Source organism: Phanerochaete carnosa, assembly GCF_000300595.1.
Source record: "Phanerochaete carnosa HHB-10118-sp unplaced genomic scaffold PHACAscaffold_10, whole genome shotgun sequence".
NCBI lineage: Eukaryota > Fungi > Basidiomycota > Agaricomycetes > Polyporales > Phanerochaetaceae > Phanerochaete > Phanerochaete carnosa.
The window spans coordinates 849,015-867,591 of NW_006767637.1; the positions used below are offsets into that span (position 1 = coordinate 849,015).

At 53.7% G+C, this 18,577-nt stretch overlaps 5 protein-coding genes across 5 annotated transcripts; 1 reads left to right on the plus strand and 4 right to left on the minus strand.

Annotated features, from left to right (window-relative positions):
• The first annotated feature begins 73 nt into the window (after positions 1 to 73).
• Positions 74 to 3,204, plus strand: PHACADRAFT_212988 (uncharacterized protein). The gene is made up of 14 exons (XM_007400183.1): positions 74 to 353; positions 407 to 545; positions 597 to 716; positions 770 to 1,701; positions 1,759 to 1,832; positions 1,885 to 1,975; positions 2,038 to 2,184; positions 2,240 to 2,329; positions 2,392 to 2,480; positions 2,537 to 2,545; positions 2,610 to 2,623; positions 2,680 to 2,823; positions 2,884 to 2,932; positions 2,988 to 3,204. The coding sequence occupies exons 1-14, from the start codon at positions 183 to 185 to the stop codon at positions 3,031 to 3,033; spliced, it is 2,115 nt and encodes a 704-aa protein (XP_007400245.1). The 5' UTR covers positions 74 to 182; the 3' UTR covers positions 3,034 to 3,204.
• A 186-nt stretch (positions 3,205 to 3,390) lies between these two features.
• On the minus strand, positions 3,391 to 5,389 carry PHACADRAFT_212989 (uncharacterized protein). Its single transcript, XM_007400184.1, has 4 exons — positions 4,439 to 5,389; positions 4,221 to 4,378; positions 3,862 to 4,167; positions 3,391 to 3,805 (listed from the first exon to the last, which is right to left on the minus strand). The coding sequence occupies exons 1-4, from the start codon at positions 4,496 to 4,498 to the stop codon at positions 3,655 to 3,657; spliced, it is 675 nt and encodes a 224-aa protein (XP_007400246.1). The 5' UTR covers positions 4,499 to 5,389; the 3' UTR covers positions 3,391 to 3,654.
• An 817-nt stretch (positions 5,390 to 6,206) lies between these two features.
• On the minus strand, positions 6,207 to 8,318 carry PHACADRAFT_263055 (uncharacterized protein). The gene is made up of 11 exons (XM_007400185.1): positions 8,231 to 8,318; positions 8,074 to 8,175; positions 7,762 to 8,023; positions 7,682 to 7,705; positions 7,556 to 7,632; positions 6,948 to 7,500; positions 6,862 to 6,896; positions 6,760 to 6,813; positions 6,688 to 6,709; positions 6,574 to 6,634; positions 6,207 to 6,517 (listed from the first exon to the last, which is right to left on the minus strand). The coding sequence occupies exons 1-11, from the start codon at positions 8,292 to 8,294 to the stop codon at positions 6,260 to 6,262; spliced, it is 1,512 nt and encodes a 503-aa protein (XP_007400247.1). The 5' UTR covers positions 8,295 to 8,318; the 3' UTR covers positions 6,207 to 6,259.
• A 187-nt stretch (positions 8,319 to 8,505) lies between these two features.
• Positions 8,506 to 11,800, minus strand: PHACADRAFT_212991 (uncharacterized protein; the record flags this gene model as incomplete). Its single annotated transcript, XM_007400186.1, has 13 exons — positions 8,506 to 9,595; positions 9,653 to 9,713; positions 9,766 to 9,787; positions 9,841 to 9,894; positions 9,942 to 9,976; positions 10,031 to 10,598; positions 10,666 to 10,742; positions 10,794 to 10,817; positions 10,882 to 11,143; positions 11,200 to 11,301; positions 11,361 to 11,478; positions 11,547 to 11,612; positions 11,663 to 11,800. 13 exons carry the CDS (start codon positions 11,798 to 11,800, stop codon positions 9,308 to 9,310), a joined length of 1,815 nt encoding a protein of 604 aa, XP_007400248.1. The 3' UTR covers positions 8,506 to 9,307.
• A 418-nt stretch (positions 11,801 to 12,218) lies between these two features.
• PHACADRAFT_212992 (uncharacterized protein) lies at positions 12,219 to 14,789 on the minus strand (the record flags this gene model as incomplete). The annotated part of the gene is made up of 13 exons (XM_007400187.1): positions 12,219 to 12,641; positions 12,697 to 12,757; positions 12,810 to 12,831; positions 12,888 to 12,941; positions 12,995 to 13,029; positions 13,084 to 13,642; positions 13,699 to 13,775; positions 13,829 to 13,852; positions 13,912 to 14,173; positions 14,230 to 14,331; positions 14,390 to 14,507; positions 14,560 to 14,625; positions 14,676 to 14,789. 13 exons carry the CDS (start codon positions 14,787 to 14,789, stop codon positions 12,399 to 12,401), a joined length of 1,737 nt encoding a protein of 578 aa, XP_007400249.1. The 3' UTR covers positions 12,219 to 12,398.
• Between the last annotated feature and the right edge of the window lie 3,788 nt (positions 14,790 to 18,577).

The window sequence follows — 18,577 nt, forward strand, 5'->3', positions numbered from 1 at the left end:
GCGGCGATCACCGGAAGCTGATAGACGCGAAGTACGCGTCCCGGGAACAAGCGCCCAAGTGTGGCGCGTCGACCCGCCCGACGTCATCGACTATGACGGCGAAATCACATTCTCAATGGCTCATAACCTTCATATAAATAGGAGGACCGGCAAGTCAAAGTCTCGTCAGTACAATCTTCGGCATGACCGCCCTCTCGAGCGAAAAGCTGCTGCATGCAGCCAAGGAGACCGTGCTGCTGCCCTTCACCCTCTTCACTTTCTTCCTCTGGGAGTTCCCCAAAAGCTTTACCCAGTTTGTATTGCGCGTCTTCTACGAGTTCATCCAGCTCCCGATTATCTTAATTTTCAAGCCGGTAAGTTAAACCTTCTCTGGCAAAGTATATAGCCTGACCGACGTCCCGAACAGCCGCTTCCACCGAAAGAGCTCAAACGTCCACGCGGACGCATTGCTGTCATTGGTGCCGGCCTAACAGGGGTGTCGTCCGCGGCCCATGCCATATCCCACGGGTTTGACGTTGTCATCTACGAGAAAGAGAACAAAATCGGTGCGTAACGTGAAATGTCCACTACGTTATGTACCAAGACATCTCGCACAGGTGGCATCTGGACCTCTGTCAACAAGACCTCAGGTCTCCAGCTGAACTCGATTCTTTACCGCTTCCACCCTGCCGTACTCTGGGCAAAGTTCTTTCCCCACCGTGACGAGATCCTAAGCGGTATGCAACACCTCCTCATCCCGTGAACCTCAGCTGAGATCGTGCATACGCAGAGATCGAGAGAATATGGACAGAATACCAACTTGAGGATCGCACGCGCTTTGACACACGCGTTACGTCCGTGAGACGTGTTGCTGGCGGCGAGGGCGGCGAAGAGAAGCGTGCTCGCTCTAAGTGGCTCGTCAACGACCGCGCAGACGGCGAGTTTGACGCAGTGATCGTCACTATCGGGACTTGTGGCGAGCCCAACATGGTGCAGTTCCCTGGCATGCCTGGGTACAAGCCCAAAGAACACGCAAAAAACGAACAGAAGCACGACTCAGACAACAAGACCGAAGTGCCTCGCCAGGACCACAACTTTGAAGGCGAGGAACACCCACCAAAACAGGCAGCGTGGAGTTCGCAGAGCAAGACGATGGAAGCTATCAAGCCGAAGAGAGGCCAGAATTCAATAAGGGCACAGGGGTTTCCCAAGCTTGGCGACGCATTGCAGGAAACTCCGGCCCAGGACGAAGATGTGGCACTTCTGGACAAGATTGGAGATGTACACGGCGCGAGCACGATCGTCGGGGGCATGGCAGGCGCGTGGGATACTGTTGAGGAGTCGACGTGGGAACTTGGGCGCGACCAATCGAACAAGAAGGAACAGGGCTTCCCGCGCCCCGAGGAGGCTTATACGCCGGGCCCGGATGTGCAGGAAGACACGAAGCGGCCAGAGGATGCGCAGAATGAGACACAACGAAGGAGGAAGAAGCAGCACACGGCCGGTCACAATCGCAGGGAGACCCACGACAAGAACCGAGACGCAGACGGCGAAGTTTTCGAGAAGCCGATCCTGCACTCGTCCCAGCTCACGGCGTCGGGCACAGACTTTGGCGGCAAGACCGTTGCCGTTATCGGGGGCGGTGCAAGCGCGGTCGAGGCTGTCGAGACTGCTCTTGCGGAAGGTGCACGGCACGCTATCATGGTCGTTCGCGACGACAAGGTACGCTGATCCTTACTTCGTTTTGAGAAGGGGTTCTTTTGACATCCTGTGCAACAGTGGATTATTCCCCGCAATACCTTCATTGACACCCTGATCGCTGCGCAGCCGTTCGGCAGGGAGATGCCCCTGAGGTGCACCATCCCATCTCCTGCCCGCTATTGCTAACTGACGCGCCTCTCGTAGCTTCCTCTGGGAAAAGTTCATCACACTATGGAACTACCACGGCGTGCAGGATCTCACGCCTGCGCACCTCGGGCTCTTCCAGGGCACACCGGTGTGTCCTTACCGTTCTCTCTCACCTAACACAAATGCTGAGTATATGTATGGGTGCGTCAGATCGTAAACGAGGAGTTCCTGGACCACGTCCGCGCAGGCCGCTGCGAGTACGTGCGCGGCGACATCGAGCGGCTCACGAAGGATGGTGTGCGTGTGAGCGTGCGTGGGCGCGACAGCAAGCCCGGTGACGCGGGCGAGGAGAAGGAGGTGCGCGCTGCCGTTTCCTCGCTGCTTTGATTGAGATTAACTGAAGCTGGAAAAGTTCTCAGCCGACGTCGTCGTGCTTGCGACTGGCTTCAAACAGCCTGACATGGAATTCCTGCCGAAGGAGCTCTTCCCCGAAGGGTATGATGTGCGTGCATCCGCGCTAATGGTGGAGAGACGCATGCTGACGAGGAGCATGGGCACTCACAGAGGCCGAACTTGTATCTGCAGAACTTCCCGACGGAGGACTGGAGCGTGCTCCTTACCAACTCGGCGTACATAAACGCGATTGGGACTGTGTAAGCGGCTGCGTATCTTCCGTGGCATTGATTCTGGTTGACGCAAATTCTCTTAGGGGGCATTTGTGCGTACCTATCCCCTTGGTGATGAATTAACCCGGCTGACCCAGATCTTCCTGCGTCTCGCAGCCATATAGGCATCTGTAAGTATCCAATGCCTCTATCTGACCCGCGCTTCCGCTAATCACCCTGAGCACAGACGCGCGTATCTTGATGACTTTCCTCATGGATCCGGGCGCGCGCCCGACGCCGCATGATATGAAGCTCTGGGTCGACGCCGTCGGCTTCGTGAAGCGTGGTGCCAAGAAAGGCGCATTAGGATTCTTCACCTACATGGAGCTCAGTACGTGCTGCTGCTGCTCCCTATACGCTCTACCGCTCTAATTGGCAACACGCCGTACAGCAATCTGGCTCCTGCTCTTCCATGTCTTCCGGCCAGACAGGCTCAGGTGGTGCGTCGCCTCCTCTTTCTGTTTGGAATTCAGAGATGGCTGATGAGGCATGCAGGATGTTCTTCATTCTAAATGGGTGGGGTGTCCCGCCCTTGAGCTAAGGGACTGCGAGCTCAGCAGACGTTGTTGGATGAGAATAGTATGTGCTGGTGCAGACAATTTGGACACAATTACGGAAATATTGTAAGATATATATATGTAATAGAAGGCCCGGGGATTGTATATGTAAGTTTCATATGTGTATGTAGTTTTGACATGTGGTGAATTTTTCCAAGGCGATGGTAAATGTGAATAGTCAGGTCGAATACCGAACCCTGGATGCTGCTGCATTGCTGCAGGTGTTCAGGTGCCCTGTGTTCGGAACGCCAGTCAGGAACGAGAAAATGCACCATGACGGCCTTAGTGCATTAAGGGGGAATCGAACTCCCGGCCAGGTTACCACTGCCCCATTAATGCACGCGTACTATGAACTGTCTACTGATCACTCCCTCCGTAACCCCCGAGACCCGAGTCCGCGACACAACTCTGCTAGTTCTCAAAATCAGCCTTGAACAAGCACCGAAGCTTTCCCTGTTCCCCACCGGATGTTCGCAGGCTGTCCCAACTCGATCCCGGGCAGCGAAAAGTATGATTTGTATCTACAAGCCACAGCTAGTAGTATATTCATTCGTAGTGCATTCTAGCCGTCCAAAGAGTATTATACGCAACCACTGGTGCGAACTTCACTTCTGAGCGAGAAGCCTGGCACGCTCATCCCAGACCTTCTTAACGGCGGGGCGCTCGAGAATCTTCTTGTGCCACTTGGCGGTGACAGGGAATTCCTTTTCGAAGTCAAAGTTCTCGAGGAAATTACCAACGGTGATCTCATTCCAGCTGCACCGGCGCGGGTAAGTACCAGCGAACTGAGACCAGAATTAGACGATGCTCACGTGAAGAAGGAGATGTCCGCGACGGTGGGCCTGTTGCCGACGAGCCACTCCTGCTTCGAGAGCACGCCCTCGAGGACGCCGAGCACGCGCTTGGTCTCGTTCGTGTAGCGGTCGAGAATGCTCTGGGGCTTCTCCGGGTGGTAGGTGATGAACCAGGCCAGTTGGCCGTAGTACGGACCCTGACCGGAGCTCTGGAAGTACAGCCACTGAAGCTGCGTGTAGTATCTCTCCGTGCCGGGTGCCAAGGAGATCTTGCGCTCCTTGTCGTACTTGTCGACGACGTACTGGACGATCGCGTTGGACTCCCTGTCGCGTCTGCCTTAGCAAAAGAAAACTCTGCGCGAGTGTAGAGGACTTACCAAATGACGAAGTCGTTGTTTCCGTGGTCGATGAGCGCAGGGATACGGCCGTTCGGGTTGTACTTGGCGAGGCCCTCAGCGCCCTTGTGTGCCCTCATGTTTATTTCGGGGAACACGGACTCGTAGGTCAAGCAGAGCTCCTCGAGGATGAAGGCGACCTTCCTGTAAACGAGGTCGGTCAGCATTTCACCGTATCACGCATGCCAACGGTGGGGTACATGCCATCCGTTTGGGCCGCCCTTGTGGTTGAAGAGAGTGAACTGCTTTCCGTGCGACATGGCTGATATGTGCGGAGTGCGAGAGGTGAAGAAGAAGAAGAAGCTGTGAGAGTGTTGAATCGACTGCTAGTGTTTCTGTCCGCCTCGATGGCCCTTATAAGCAGCCCAGGAGGCAGGGAGACAATGATGACCAAGGGCATAGGTGGGACACTCCATAAGCACCTCTTCCAAGTGGAGATATCACTGCATGTGTGTGTGCAGCGTCGCATAAGATCTTGTGTAATCAAGAGCGTTGCCTGGAGCGCGTACAGGGATTGCAGCTGACCAATATGAAGATTAATAGTGAGTAGCGGACGATATCCAAGCTAACTGTCGCAGAAAGCGATATTGGGACATGGAAATCACGATATACCAGCGAATCACTCCAGAATTTTTGGTCTATCGCGTTGGCCTGGCATCAGTATTCCAAATTAAAGTAGGAAAGAAATGCTGCCCCAGCCCAAGAAAGATAGTCAAAGACGTCGTGTCAAGTCCTTGCTGACGTTCTCTGCATTGTTCGTTTCCGACCATGCGATATATTGCCGCCACAGAAACATCGAAGAACTGCTCCGGTAGTCACCGCTTCTGTAGACTGACTCAGCCAAACTTCTTACCAATCCTGTGACTCCAGCCAGCAGAGAAGACGCAGCTGCCAAATAGAACGAGTCATGCCGGTATTTTCGCGGGCCATCTGCGCGAGAAGCAAGTATCCATCAGCCGCTGTGACCAGAAGCATAACATGTCGGCCAGGTCGCAAGATTGACTTGCCAAGCTGTGACTCGGAAGCGTGTGATCCGTGGATTACCAACTTGAAGCCTGAAAGACGAGTCAGCTCACATTATCTGCGCCCGTCTACTGCGCATAAAGCAGTAGTAATCATGCGGTGGTTGACGAGTGGTGTGAAAGAAGATGGTGTACTATACGTTTGAGTGAGCGCCACAATGCTGGCGCACCATCCTGGGGCATATCCCCAATAGGTCCGACCCTGGATCCCCACTTTTAGACGGTTTATACCCAAATGTGGATTAGGCTCCCTGAAAAGTCCTAATTTATGCCTAAATGGGCCATCTATGCTGTAGGAATGAGCGAGGAGTCGTAATTTGGCGGTGGCACGCGAAGCACGCCCCAACGATATCTCCGAAACATGACGCCAAATTAAGGCAGTAACAGGACTAAAGTGGATATGTCTGAGTTTTTTTTGCAGCTATTCTCCATTTTCAACATAGTCCGACGCCATTTCGTTGCGGGTCGCAGTTTCCCGTGGGCTGGTGACCGCTGACCTGCCCATTTGTACCCGTAACCTGATTGGTCCTCGGCCGAGGGCTGGGGTGTATGTCATGCCCGAGAACATCATCTACCACTAGCTGCCCATCATGAACCGCCTACACAATATGGGGCATGGGGCCGGTCCTTCGCAAGCAAAGTACACCGGCTCAGGCTCGTTACAGCTCTTCCAGAAGCGATGATACAGGTCACACTAGGGTGGAAAGCGCCTTTTTTGATGGTGAGACCCGGCCAAAGCTGGTTAAACAAGGTTGGGGTATTAAGGCCGTCGTGCCCTTTTGTGCAGCGGTAATAACTGGTCCTGTTGCGGTGGTCTTTGTGGACTGCACGACGGCGCCCAGTCATCTAGTTAGCTGTGGGGGCGGTTGATGATGCGGAGTATGTATATTGCACATACACTGCACGGTATCAACAACAAAGTCACAAAATGTTCAGTTGCGGGAAAGATTGTATGTCCAAAGTCGAAAACGCATGTTTGGCGCACAACCCATCATCCGCTCACATCCTCCTCCTAAACCAATTCTTCTTCAAGAATGTCGACTCCCTCAACACCCTCTCTGCCTCGCGCAGATCCAGCGGAACATGCGCATCTCGCGCCGAGATCGAAACACCGCCGAAACCGCTCGAGTTGTTCGGCGCTTGGAACATGAGGGTGTCCGTCTCGCAGACCGTGCCCGGCGCGGGCAGCGTGCCGTTCTGGAAATACGCGCGGATGGCGAGCGCAGTGCAGGTCGAGAAGCCCGAAAGGGAGGTGTGCTGGAGGTAGGTGGGTAAGTGGTACATCAAAGGGGAAGCGACAGGAGAGTGCGCACCCCTGTGGAATTTTGCTGAAGGACAACGGAGCCTGCGAAACCTGCAGACATGTTTCGCGCGCTAGGTACAGAGTTAGTGCCACAAATATTACTAAAATCATGTGTTGGTATTACCTTTGAATCGGGGTTACGGGATCTAAAACGAGTCAGCAATCCGGATAGACGTTAATACGTAGCAGCACCGACCAAATGTGTTTCCAATAAGCAGGATGGGCGTGCTTGTGTTTGTGTCGAACGTGCCTAAAACTCGCATAAGCCCGTCGTCTAACGCCTTCTCATTCACCTTACCATTAAACAGATCCTTCGCCTGGATAGGCCACGACCTGCCGAATCCCTCAGCACATCAGTGAGCATAGAACCCAGATGCGACTTACGTGCACGTCCCGGAAGTTATGGGGTACCACTCCGTCGCGAGCGAAGACATCCCGAGCATCGCCTCATAATCCGCGCGAGCCTGCTCAAACGAGCGATGCTTGCTCGCGATGCTGTCTCCACAGAGAATTGGAGTCACTGTGTCCAGGATACCCGCGACGAATGGTTGGCCATCGCTTGCACACGTGTCGAGCGCGTCGATGGCGCTCTCGATCGAGCCCTGGTATATAAGACTTCCGTTGCCCTGCTCGAGCGCCACGATCGCCTCTGCTGCGACCGGCGCATCGCTGAACGGCATGTAGATCGCCTGGAACAGGTTCTGCACGACGAGCGAATAGTCTACGACGGCGAAAGTGATCGCTGATGAGTTGGTGTCGTTGAAGAGCGGCAGCGGCGCGATGTGCACGGCGTTGATGGCGTTATCGACGCGTGCGCGCACAAGGTCCGTGCTGTTCTCCCAGACGGCGCACAGAGAAGGTCCCGCTGCGACGCACGCTTCATAGATGGTTGTGAGGCCTGCATCTGTGTCGAGTAGCGAGGAAGTGTCCGTCTCGCCTGCGCACAGGTTAGATGCTTCAAGACAAAAGCGTGTGAGACTCGGGCAGCTCACCGAAATACCACTGATGCGAGTCGGAGACGCCATCAATGATCAGCCGGCCAACATTGTCCGGGAACATCGCCGCGAACCTAGGATGCATCGACAACGGTTCATGCAGCCATATAGGGCGTAACTTACGTTGCACCGAGAATCGAGCCATAGCTGCACGCGCAACCATTCAGGACATCACTCTTTCCAAGTTGAATGCAGATGCTTACGATATTCCCCAATAGTTCAGCTTCTCTTGCCCTAACGCACGCGCAATGTTCAACATATCGGTCGCAACTGCTGCGGTGCCCACAGACTCCGCGACGAGCTGAGCACGGTTGAGAGCGAGGTCCCCGAGGATCTGCGCCTGCGCATAGAACCGTCCGAAGGACGAGACAGACTCGTTCACGTTGAACGGGTATGTCTTGTAGAACTGCTCCGCCTCGGCCGGCGAGTTGAAGATGGAGAGGGCTGGCGTGGTCTCGCCGACACCTGTAGCAAACACGTTGGTGTAGTGGGAGACGAGGAAAAGTGAGACGTACCACGCGGGTCGAATCCGACCAGATCGTACTGCGGCCCGATGATAGCACGGAAGTACGGCTCGAACTCGAGGACGAAATCGACTCCGGAGTCGCCGGGCCCGCCTGTAAGAGTGCGTAAGACCATGTAGTCGGGGCGCAGAGCGTTCGAGAATTGTACCTGGGTTGAACAAAATGGATCCCAGGTGGTCTGGGTCTCCGGTTGAGAAGTTCGAGGGCGACATGACCAGAGCAACTTGTGTTTCTCCGGCACTCACGTTGGAGTATTGAAGGGGAACCTGCAAGTTTCCTGAGATAGTTTTAGCATTTGCTGACACGGCCGCACTCACGGTGAACCTAGCACACTGGAAGGTGCCATGACAGGAAGTCCATGTTAAGTTAGAGGACGAATTAAGCTACATGGGGCGTCAGTACTTCAGTCACTGAGACACCTAGTGCAACGCACCGCCGACCAGTTGAAGTCGACATCCCGACGTGCCAGGCGGCGTGCTGGCACTAGGGACGCCAGAACAACGATTGAGAAGGAAAAGCTTGTATGGAGGCGCATTTCGGTGCAAAAGATGAGGCAGGACTAAAGACCATAGTCACCATACTCTTGGGCTTTTATACTCACACTGGCACAGCCTGGTGCTAAAATGAACATAGTGACATAGAACTTGCCGAGGTCAGCGGTAAGCGATGTGTTCGGAGTATATAGCGAGTCGACTGCGGACAAACCGTAATATGATACATTGGAGGCTGTGTGCCTGAAGAGTCGTGCCGTTGCCAGCTGTCAAAAGGAGCGTGCTCCCAGCGCAGTCACCGCAGGAGCAAGGCTGTGTGCCTAGTGAGCATTCGTGGAAGGGCAATCAGACGTTGAGTCGTTGGGCCATTTCCATGTAAAGAACCTCTGGCACGTCAGCTCCGGGTGCGTGGCAGATACAATATTGTGACAATTTCTATCGGCAAGAGAAGCAATCATGATGTGACATATGCACGAGTGTTGAAGCTGAGGAGAACTGAAGTACTAAAGCTTGAAGCCTGCTTTGAAGCTCCATGCAAGCAACAACATCAGAACAAAAGGGTAACTTAAAAGTCCGATCGCGACGCCGAACAAACGTAAGAGAACAAACAAGTCCAAATAAATACCGCGAGCAGTATCAAGACAGCGTGGGAAAAATGGGTGAATACGGATTTGAAGTTCGACGCGATTGATCCGCCAGCTCAGCGTGGCAGTGTGTCCCACTTGCACTGTCCTTCAAGCAAGTCGCCGGATCATCCGCCCAGCCAACATCCTCTTCGTGAAGCCTGGGTTGGACCTCCGAGTCGCCGGAGCGCGTGCACTGCCTGTGAAACCAGACTCAGCCAGGCCTGGGGGTTCCGAGTCTTTCTTCATAAAAGAAGGTCCAGTGCTTCCAGGGGGTCCGAATATCTTGGTGTCCGAATCTAGCTGACAGACAGTGCCCGGCGCCGGAAGTGTTCCGTTGTTGAAGTATGCGTTCAAAGCCATGGCAATGCAAGTGGATTGTCCGGACAAGGACGTGTGCTGCAGACAACATATCAGGAATCAAACACAGGATGATACCTGTAGCAAGAGACATACGCCTGTCGAGTTTTGTTGTAGAACTACAGAGCCCTTAAAGCCTGCGGACATGATGTGTGCGCTGAAGAGGACCATCAGGTTCTTCGCAGACAACCGGAAAGGACAATTCTTACTTGACCATAGGCGTCACGGGATCTTAGCCACGACCCATTAGTAGTGGTTATCAAATAGTAGCTGGTGAGACATACCGAGAGAGTTTCCGATGAGCAAGATCGGGAAGCTTGTGTTCGTTTCGAATGAACCTGCCGCGCACGTTAGAGTACAATCAGTTTCCTAACGGAGAGCGTACCGTTGAAGCTATCCTTGGCCCGGATCGTCCATCCCCTGACGCAGACAGGTGAGATGTGCCAGTGCCAGCGCAGAGAGACAGAAGCTCACGAGCATATGCCTTGCGTCCTAGCATACCACGCTGGCCCGAATATTGCCGACTGCTTCGATAGCTCTTCATACTGGGCACGTGCCTCCTCACGAGAGAGCTTTGCACTAGTGAGAATGTCACCACAGCCAATGGAGGCTTGAATGTCGATCCACCCCGCCGAGAAGGCCTGCGATGCGTTAAAATTGCACGTCGCTAGTGGGTCGGCAAGTGTCTGGGCGATCGAACCTTGGAACATGAGTGTGCCGTTCCCTTTCTCGAGCTGAACGACCGCTTCGGCGAACTGAGCCGCATCGGCATATGGGTCGTACAGCGAGGTGAGTAGGCTCTGCACAACGATACTGTAGTCCACGACGGCGAAGGCAGCACCGAGGCTCTCCTCCGAGGGGTCGATGACCGGGACGGGTGCGAGATGGGTGTTTTCAATGAGCTTATTCACCCTGTCCCGGACCTGCTCTGTCGTGTTCTCAAATATCGGACAGGCGGATGGGCCGGCCGCCACGCAGGCCTCGTAAACAGATGTGAGGACAGCGTCTGTATCAAGAAGGCTGTCTTTCTCAAAGAAAGTTCCTGCACATCAGTCGTAGCAAGAGTGAGCATCAACCCGTCAACCTACATGGTAGGGACGGAGGCTTACCCTGGTAGTAGTCATAGCCGTTGACAATCCCATCAATGACGATGCGCCCGACATTGTTGGGATACATTGCAGCAAAGCTAGGAGTCTTACCGTCAGCGCCATTGCTAGATATGAAAAACGATACTTACGTCTCGCCGAGAGCCGAGCCATATCTGTGAAAAAGTACATCAGGTTTAGGTTCACGCAAACGCGACCTCATCACCAAAGGGCACTCACGAGACACCATAATACGCCAGCTTGTCCTCCCCGAACGCCCTCGTGATGCTCAGCATGTCCGTGGCGACAGTAGGGGTCGAGACAGACTCTGCCAGCTTTTTGGCGCGAGCTACGGCGAGCTGGCCGAGGATCTGACCCTGAGCGTACTGCCTGCCGAACGAAGAGATAGACTCGTTGGCGTTTGTTGGATAGGCCCCCAGAAACTCGAGAGCCTCAGGGGGGCTCTGAAAGATAGGCACCAGCGGTGTGGTGTGTCCGACTCCTGTGTGAGAACTTAAGTACGAAGTCGCTGAAAGCGATGGTAACTCGAGGGCGCACCTCGAGGGTCGAATCCCACGATGTCATACTGAGGGCCGAGGACTGAACGGAATGATGCAGCATCCTGTATAACAGATTCCACACCAGAGCCACCGGGCCCACCTGGGTGAAACAGTTGCTGAGGAGAGGAACATTGATGTTAATTATAACGGCCAGCTTACCTGGGTTGAAGAGCCAAGGGCCAAGATACGCGGGATCGTCATGCGACAGATTAGATGGGGCCATCACGAGTGCAACCTGAGCCTGCCCAGCACTTGGGTCGGAATACTGAAGGGGTACCTGCAAGCCGACGCCTCGATGAGCACCACCAGCTGAGCACGATCGCCCTACGGTCCGGAGGCACATACCGTGAGCCGTGCGCATTGAAGTTCAATGTAGCACGGTACCCAAGATAAGTTCGTGGACGGAGTAAGCTGGGCTTGACGTTAGCTTCTCCCGAGAAAAACATCAGCCTGCAGCGTACACTGAGCCAGTCGAAGGTCGCATCGTCTCGGGCAGCAAGGGTGTTCCCTAGGGCGACATGGAAGATCCCGAAGGCGGTGACAAGCCATGTACCCAACCCCTTGAAAGAACGCATGTTCGGTATGAGGAAGACGACCATAGTTGAAGTGTATTTTATACTCACTGCCCAGGCATCCCAATTAGCATCGGCTCATGCCGGCGAGGCAATTAGGTGAGGCCTGCTGCAATGTAAATAATGATCGCAGTTCCGGCGCTGACGAAGCTGAGAGAATTGAACTGCCCCAATCAGTCTATGCTGTGTCGATATGGTGGTGGATGCGCTCACCTGACGTACAGCATCGATTAACGAGCCTGCGGCGCAGATCCTGCAGGCAGCAGTGATTACAGTTCTCGCTGACCGCAGTGTATTTTACCAAATCGCTGTACAGGTTCAATATCACTTTTGCATAATTCGAGCGTGAACGGCGGAGAAGGGCTGCAATTCCACTGCCGATTTCTGCATGGTGGTCGATAGACGCCTGACGCCATGAGTCGCAGTGGGGCTATCTTATACTTGTCACTACCGCGGCAGACGATATACTGCCGATGATCCACTGGCATGTTTTTGGTCAAAAATAAGCTAAAATCGAACTTCTCGACATATGCAGGGCAGAGCGACCATTAAGCGTCCACCACGCGTGAGCGTAGCCTGGCGCATCCAATCTCTTCGAAATACCCTAGCCTCACGATGATCTACCCTAAGTCGCCCGTCCACCAAAAGTGCTCCTTGACGTGACCTTCTTCCTCATCAATGCGCGAGCAGAAACACCAAGACCCTGCCCTCTGGCTGCAAGCGAGACATTGCTGCTCCCGCCTGCAGGCGGGCCGAAGATCTCTGCTTCAATCTGGCACACCGTGCCTGAGTGCGGCAGCGTACCGTTGTTAAAGTACGCGTTGACGGCCAGACCGGTACAGGTCGACAAACCGGATTGCGAGGTGTGCTAAGTCAAACATGAGTCAACTTTCGAACAACATCGTCTGATCAGAATGACGCACCCCAGTAGAGTTCTGCTGTAGGACCACGGATCCGACAAAACCAGCAGACATATTGTGTGCGCTGTAGGTGCAGGTTAGCTTGTAGCGGGCGACAGATTTTCATCCCATCTTACTTCTCTATAGGGGTCGCCGGATCTGCGTTGCAGCACAAGTGAGCTGACATGGGTTAGGACCGATGCTTGGGCACATACCAAACGTGTTCCCAATTAACAGGAGCGGGAAGCTGGTGTTCGTCTCGAATGAGCCTGAAAGACACATCGCTGTCAATACACGAATATTCCAAACATAATAAACACACCATTCAAGTGGTCCTTGCCACGGATGGACCACCCCCTGTGGTTAGGTTAGCAACGTACGATGTAGATACGGAGCACGAGAACAACGTACGCGCAAATTCCCTGCGTAAGTGGGTACCACGCAGTCGCAAGCGATGACATCTCCAGCATACTCTCGTACTCCGCTCGCGCGGCCTCCAGCGTCCGCCTCGTGTCGACAATGCTGTCCCCGCATTCAATCGCACCCTCGACATCAATAAACCCTACGCTAAACGGCTCCGACGAGTCGAATGTGCACGTCGCCAGCATGTCAATGTTCTGCGTGTCCGTGCCTTGGAACATCAGAGTGCCGTCCCCCTGCTCAAGCTGGACGACCGCCTGCATGAATCCCAAAGCATCGGTATACGGGCTGTCCAACATTCCTAGTAGCTGCTGCACCACTACAGTGTAGTCCACGACGCCAAATACGTTCCCGGTGGTGCCCGAGCTGTTGAACAAAGCGACGGGCGCCAAGTGAATGTTGCTGATGAGCTGATTGACTCGTGCACGAACGAGGTCGGTGCTGTTCTCGAAAATAGGGCAGAGCGAAGGTCCTGCTGCGACACAGGCTTCGTACACGGACTCCAAAGCGGCATCGGTATCCAGCAGGCTATCTTTCGCAAAGTATGTTCCTGCGTGAACGGCAATCAGAAACGGGCTGGAAGTTGCTGCAGGTCGGAGCACGAACCTTGGTACCAGTCATGGGCATTGATGATCCCGTCAATGACGAGACGTCCAACTTGGTCGGGGAACATTGCAGCAAACCTGGAAAAGCGGTTAGCTATGACGACACACAGTTGCGATGCACAAGGACGTACGTAGCTCCAAGCAGCGAGCCATAGCTACAAATAAGGATATATGAGTTTTCGTGCCAGTCAAAACGGATCTCAAGTCAACTCACGATATACCATAATAACTCAATTTGTCCCGTCCAAAGGCTCGTGTAATAGTCAGCATATCAGTCGCTACAGTCGGCGTCGAAACTGACTCCACGACAGTCTTCGCACGTGCGTTCGCCAAGTCACCAAGTATCTGGGCCTGTGCGACGATTCTGCCCAGGGAAGAGATAGACTCGTTGGCATTCTGTGGATAAGGTGCAAAGAACTCCAGAGCCTCGGCAGGAGACTGGAACAAAGATATCACGGGCGTAGTGTGCCCGACGCCTGCAAGATGGGTATTAGTGGACCTACTTCGCGTAGACGCTACCGAGGAAGCTCACCTCGCGGGTCGAAGCCGACGATATCGTATTGAGGCCCGAGGATCTCACGGAAGAGCGCCGCGTCTTCCACCACGGAATCCACACCGGAAATGCCAGGTCCACCTGAAATAATAGCCGTTCAGCAACGCAAACTACAGACGTGTCCGGAAAGTCGATGCACCTGGATTGAAGAGCAAAGGGCCGAGATACGCAGAATCGTCATGGGATAGGTTGGATGGGAGCACAACAATCGCGACCTGAGCTTCTCCGGCGCTTGGATCCGAGTACTGCAGAGGGACCTATACAGTGGTGTCAGGAACGTATTCACTTCTACGCAGCTTCTGGGCTCACGGTGAGACGCGCACACTGGAGATTACCATAACACGGAGTTAAAGTCAAATTCGGGGACGCAGTGAGCTGTAGGGGCTATCAGGGCTTGTCGTGGGCTCTGACAAAACGGTACGCACATTTGTCCAATCAAACGTGTCGTCGCGCTTAGCCAGGGATCTCGCCTGGGTAAACCCACTCAGGCATAGGAGAAGGGCAACGGGTCTGGAATGCGAAGAGGTGAAGAAGCGCATTGCGATGTTGAGGAGGCGAATCGTGCCCGTGTTCTATACATGCGCGATATGCCTGTGTGATCTCAACTCCCGAGACAGCTGGTGGATATGCCAAGTGCGCTGCGGCCTGTCAATGCATATCCACCTTTCAGCTACGCATTGAGCATCCTGCTCTTCTGCGTCTCGTAATGGGGCGATATTTCCGTGATGGTGGTCGTCGGCAAAGCGGCGGAAACAGTGAGAGATCCACCTGACGCCCCGGCCTTGGCAAAGCGGTGCGGGATAGTAGCCGCGCGCCGTCGGGTGACTGCGCATCATTGACAGCGGCATCGGTGCCTCGCTGGCTGCGCTGCGAAAAGCCCACACAAAGTCATCGTGGACAGCCTCCACCGAACAACCATCACTCGCCGTCCTAGGATATGAGCAGCCTTGTATGTTGTGCGTAAAATTACGCTCTTGATGAGAAGAATTGGCTGTTATATAGGATATATTTTGGGGTGCTACCCCGACCGTGTAACGTTGATGGTCTGAACAGAGGCTCATGCACAGTCTCGAGCGTACGACGCGCTATACTCGGAGATTATATTATAAGTAAAACACTCGGTAGTGTTGAATGGTCATACTGACGGTGTGACGGCTGGAAGGCTGGTGCACGACACGTTGTACGGCTTCTAGAGGAGTAAATTGGCGAATTTGCACAGGGTTGGACGGGCCGGCAATGATGATGCCCTCCGTCGATGTTCTTTCCATGAGGAGCTTGAAACTGTCGCAGATGGACACAGTGATGTGCAGGTATATGCAGAGGTAAATGGCGAGGAACTCGCACAACGGCTCCGCCGACGTCTCACTGCGCCGCGGTTTCAGTACTTAGGCGCGTGCTTCAAGAATTCGCCAACAACGACCCCGCGACCTGCATCGATGACTAGAGCTCCTTTCAGGCTGGGACAATTCGCAAGCGGGAGATGGGCAACTGTCTTTTGGCGCGAGAACTCTGCGTTCAGTGCATTTGACGAGACCGTCGGGAGCGAGAGTGATGTCGCGGTGTTTTCGGACTGGAAGCGCCTTTGATGCGCCCTCGGCGATCAGTTCGGAAGAAAGATTAACATTGAATATTGAATATTGATATTGATCTCGGAACCGGTCGCTGTTCCATTGGGGCCGCAATTTCACGGCCGATTTCTGCATACACAAGGACCCCTGACATTGGGTGGAGAGGCCTGATCCTGATTTTCGCCTGACCACGCTTTTTTATCCGCACAAAATTTCGGCCCTCTGGCCCAAAAATGTACGGATTTTCCTCTGGCCCCGGCCTGACGGCCGGGTTTGGATGCGGATCAGTCACCAAGCCTCTACATCTTCAATAACTCGTGCCGTTCTGTGTCCATAGACATCCCTGTAGTACAACTAACATCTCTGTATACAATAAACTAAGTTTCTGTCTCACCTTCGTCACCATCTTCTGCCGCCACTGCCGCCGCCGCTCTCTTCTCCCCTCGCCTCCGGAAAGTATCGAGGGCCTTCACGGCAGCTTCAATCCTGGAACGGGAGAGGGCATCGTTTAGCTTATAGAGCACTTTGTATGTGATGCTGTTCAGGCTAATCATCTTGCGATCATATGAAAAAGTCGGGATTTCACCGGGAAGGGTGCGCAAGAAATGATCAGATGGGGCGTGAGCGCGAGGCAGCTACCGGCAAGTACAACGGCGGGTGTGTCAGAGGCATGATAGATTTGTCTTATCCCTATCCACTCGGCGGGGTTCCAGCTTGCCTCGACGGCAGCTTCGCTGTCGGAATCAACTTCGACTGTGCTGCCAGGAGCCATTGACGGAGGCAGGAGCAACAGCTTGCAGCGGCATGCCAACTTGGGCAACTCAGGACAGAAGCAAAGTGACTCTATCCTAGCTCTGACTGTCCCCTCGAGTAGCATACAGGTGTACAGACACAGGAATAAAATATTTTATTTGCTCCTTCACTTGCATTCTTCATTCTTACTTGCCTATCGTAGGTGAACACTGACAGCGGTGCGATCTGAATAGCCACGAGAACGATAACCGATTCCCGGTTGGGGCACACTTTGTATTAAATGTTGCACTACATATGGAAAAACCACCAATATCGACGAGGAAAGTGTCTTAGATATATATATATATATATTTAACCCTTGGGCACCAGCCAAATGAGGCTGCTAACGTGCTCCAAAAATTCGTATACGGACGGTCCTTAGGCCTGGTAGAGCGGCCGCTGGCGCGGTACGGATTATTCCTCCGGCCCTCCCGGGCCCAAGGGGTGTTTTGGACGCGGATTGCCCCAGGCATGGGGGTCCCGAGACCCCATTTTGGATGCGGATTGTCCTCAGGCCCCTCCGCCTAATGTCAGGGGTCCTCATACACAGGGCCCCCGCGGACAGCATCCTGGGCACTATCTGCGGGATTTTGATAATCGTGTGACCCAGATTCCGATTGCAGCAGAATCTGAGCGCTCCTGTCCAAAATCCGTTCGATTTTTGTCTGATTACACTTTTGGCTCTGCTGTAATCACTATCAGCCGGATTTGGTATATCTCGCAATCCGATTCTTAGTTGAAAGCTTTTCCGCATGGTACGAAGCGGGATACACCCGTGTGAGGCCAGAGGAGCACAGAGGTACATTGAAGGCCTATGGGCAAGTTCCCTCTAGTAACCTGTTCCTCGCTTCTCTAGTTGCCCCTGCCACCTCGCATCTACCGCCTTCCGAGCTGTCTCCTAGTACAAGTGAGGGCCTATACTGCACCAGGGCGGCCCGTACTGTGATGCAATATGTGTCGGCCGCCCTGCCGAGCTCTCCAGGCATGCCGGAGCAGCAGCATCCGTCGTACCTGCATCGGACGACAAAGATGTTGATCCAGGCAGTGCGTTATTTTCCCCGCTCGTAGGACAGATCTTGTATCACTGACATTACCGGCTTGTGATCGCCATGACAGATGGCGGGAGACGGTTATAGCCGCAGATGAAGTCAGGCATAGTCATAGTTTTTCTGGTCATCACAGCACATCTGATGACGATACGAACCATGATGACATTATGAAGATCAGCAGGACGATACTCATGATCCCGACGATGCTTTCCTGCAGACCTGCGCCCCTGTCCACTGTGTGGCGCTGAGCAGACAGACGGCGAGACCTCTCAGCAGCATTATTTGTTGCACATCATATATACACTTGGGACCGCTACATATATCTTTGATATCTGGCGCAGAAGCCTTCTGCACGTCGCGTCCCACTGTGCGAATCTGCGGTGGGCGGTGGGCGCTTGATCCCACCCGAGGTCTGAGACCTGGAGCGAGATTGCTGTCAGGTCAAAATCCGGCTGTTGTGAGACAACAATCGAACGGATTTTGGACCTCAGCTATCTGGACGTTGATCTGTGGGCAATCCCCTGGAAACCTGGTACACGCAATCTCCCGGGGCCCTGTGTAGTGGGGCTTAAGCGCTTGAGCTTGAGTCGCTACGCGGCAGATGATATACTGCTGATAATCCACTGGCATATGTCTGGTCAAATATAAGCCAAACTCGACCGTCTCGATGTAATTAGTAATAGTATCTGATGGTACTCAGGTGAAATAAATGAATTCTTTTGTCGCTTTATTTATTTTTGTTGAGGGGATGGTATTTCAATATATTTGATTTTGGCCATTAGATTGATTGGGTTCGTAGAAGAAACGCCATCCATATTCAACTCTTTTTTGTTTATAAAAGAAGCAGTACATATATATGTGCAGGGCAGAACAACCAACAAGCATTCATCACGCGTAAGCGTAGCTCGGCGAATCTCT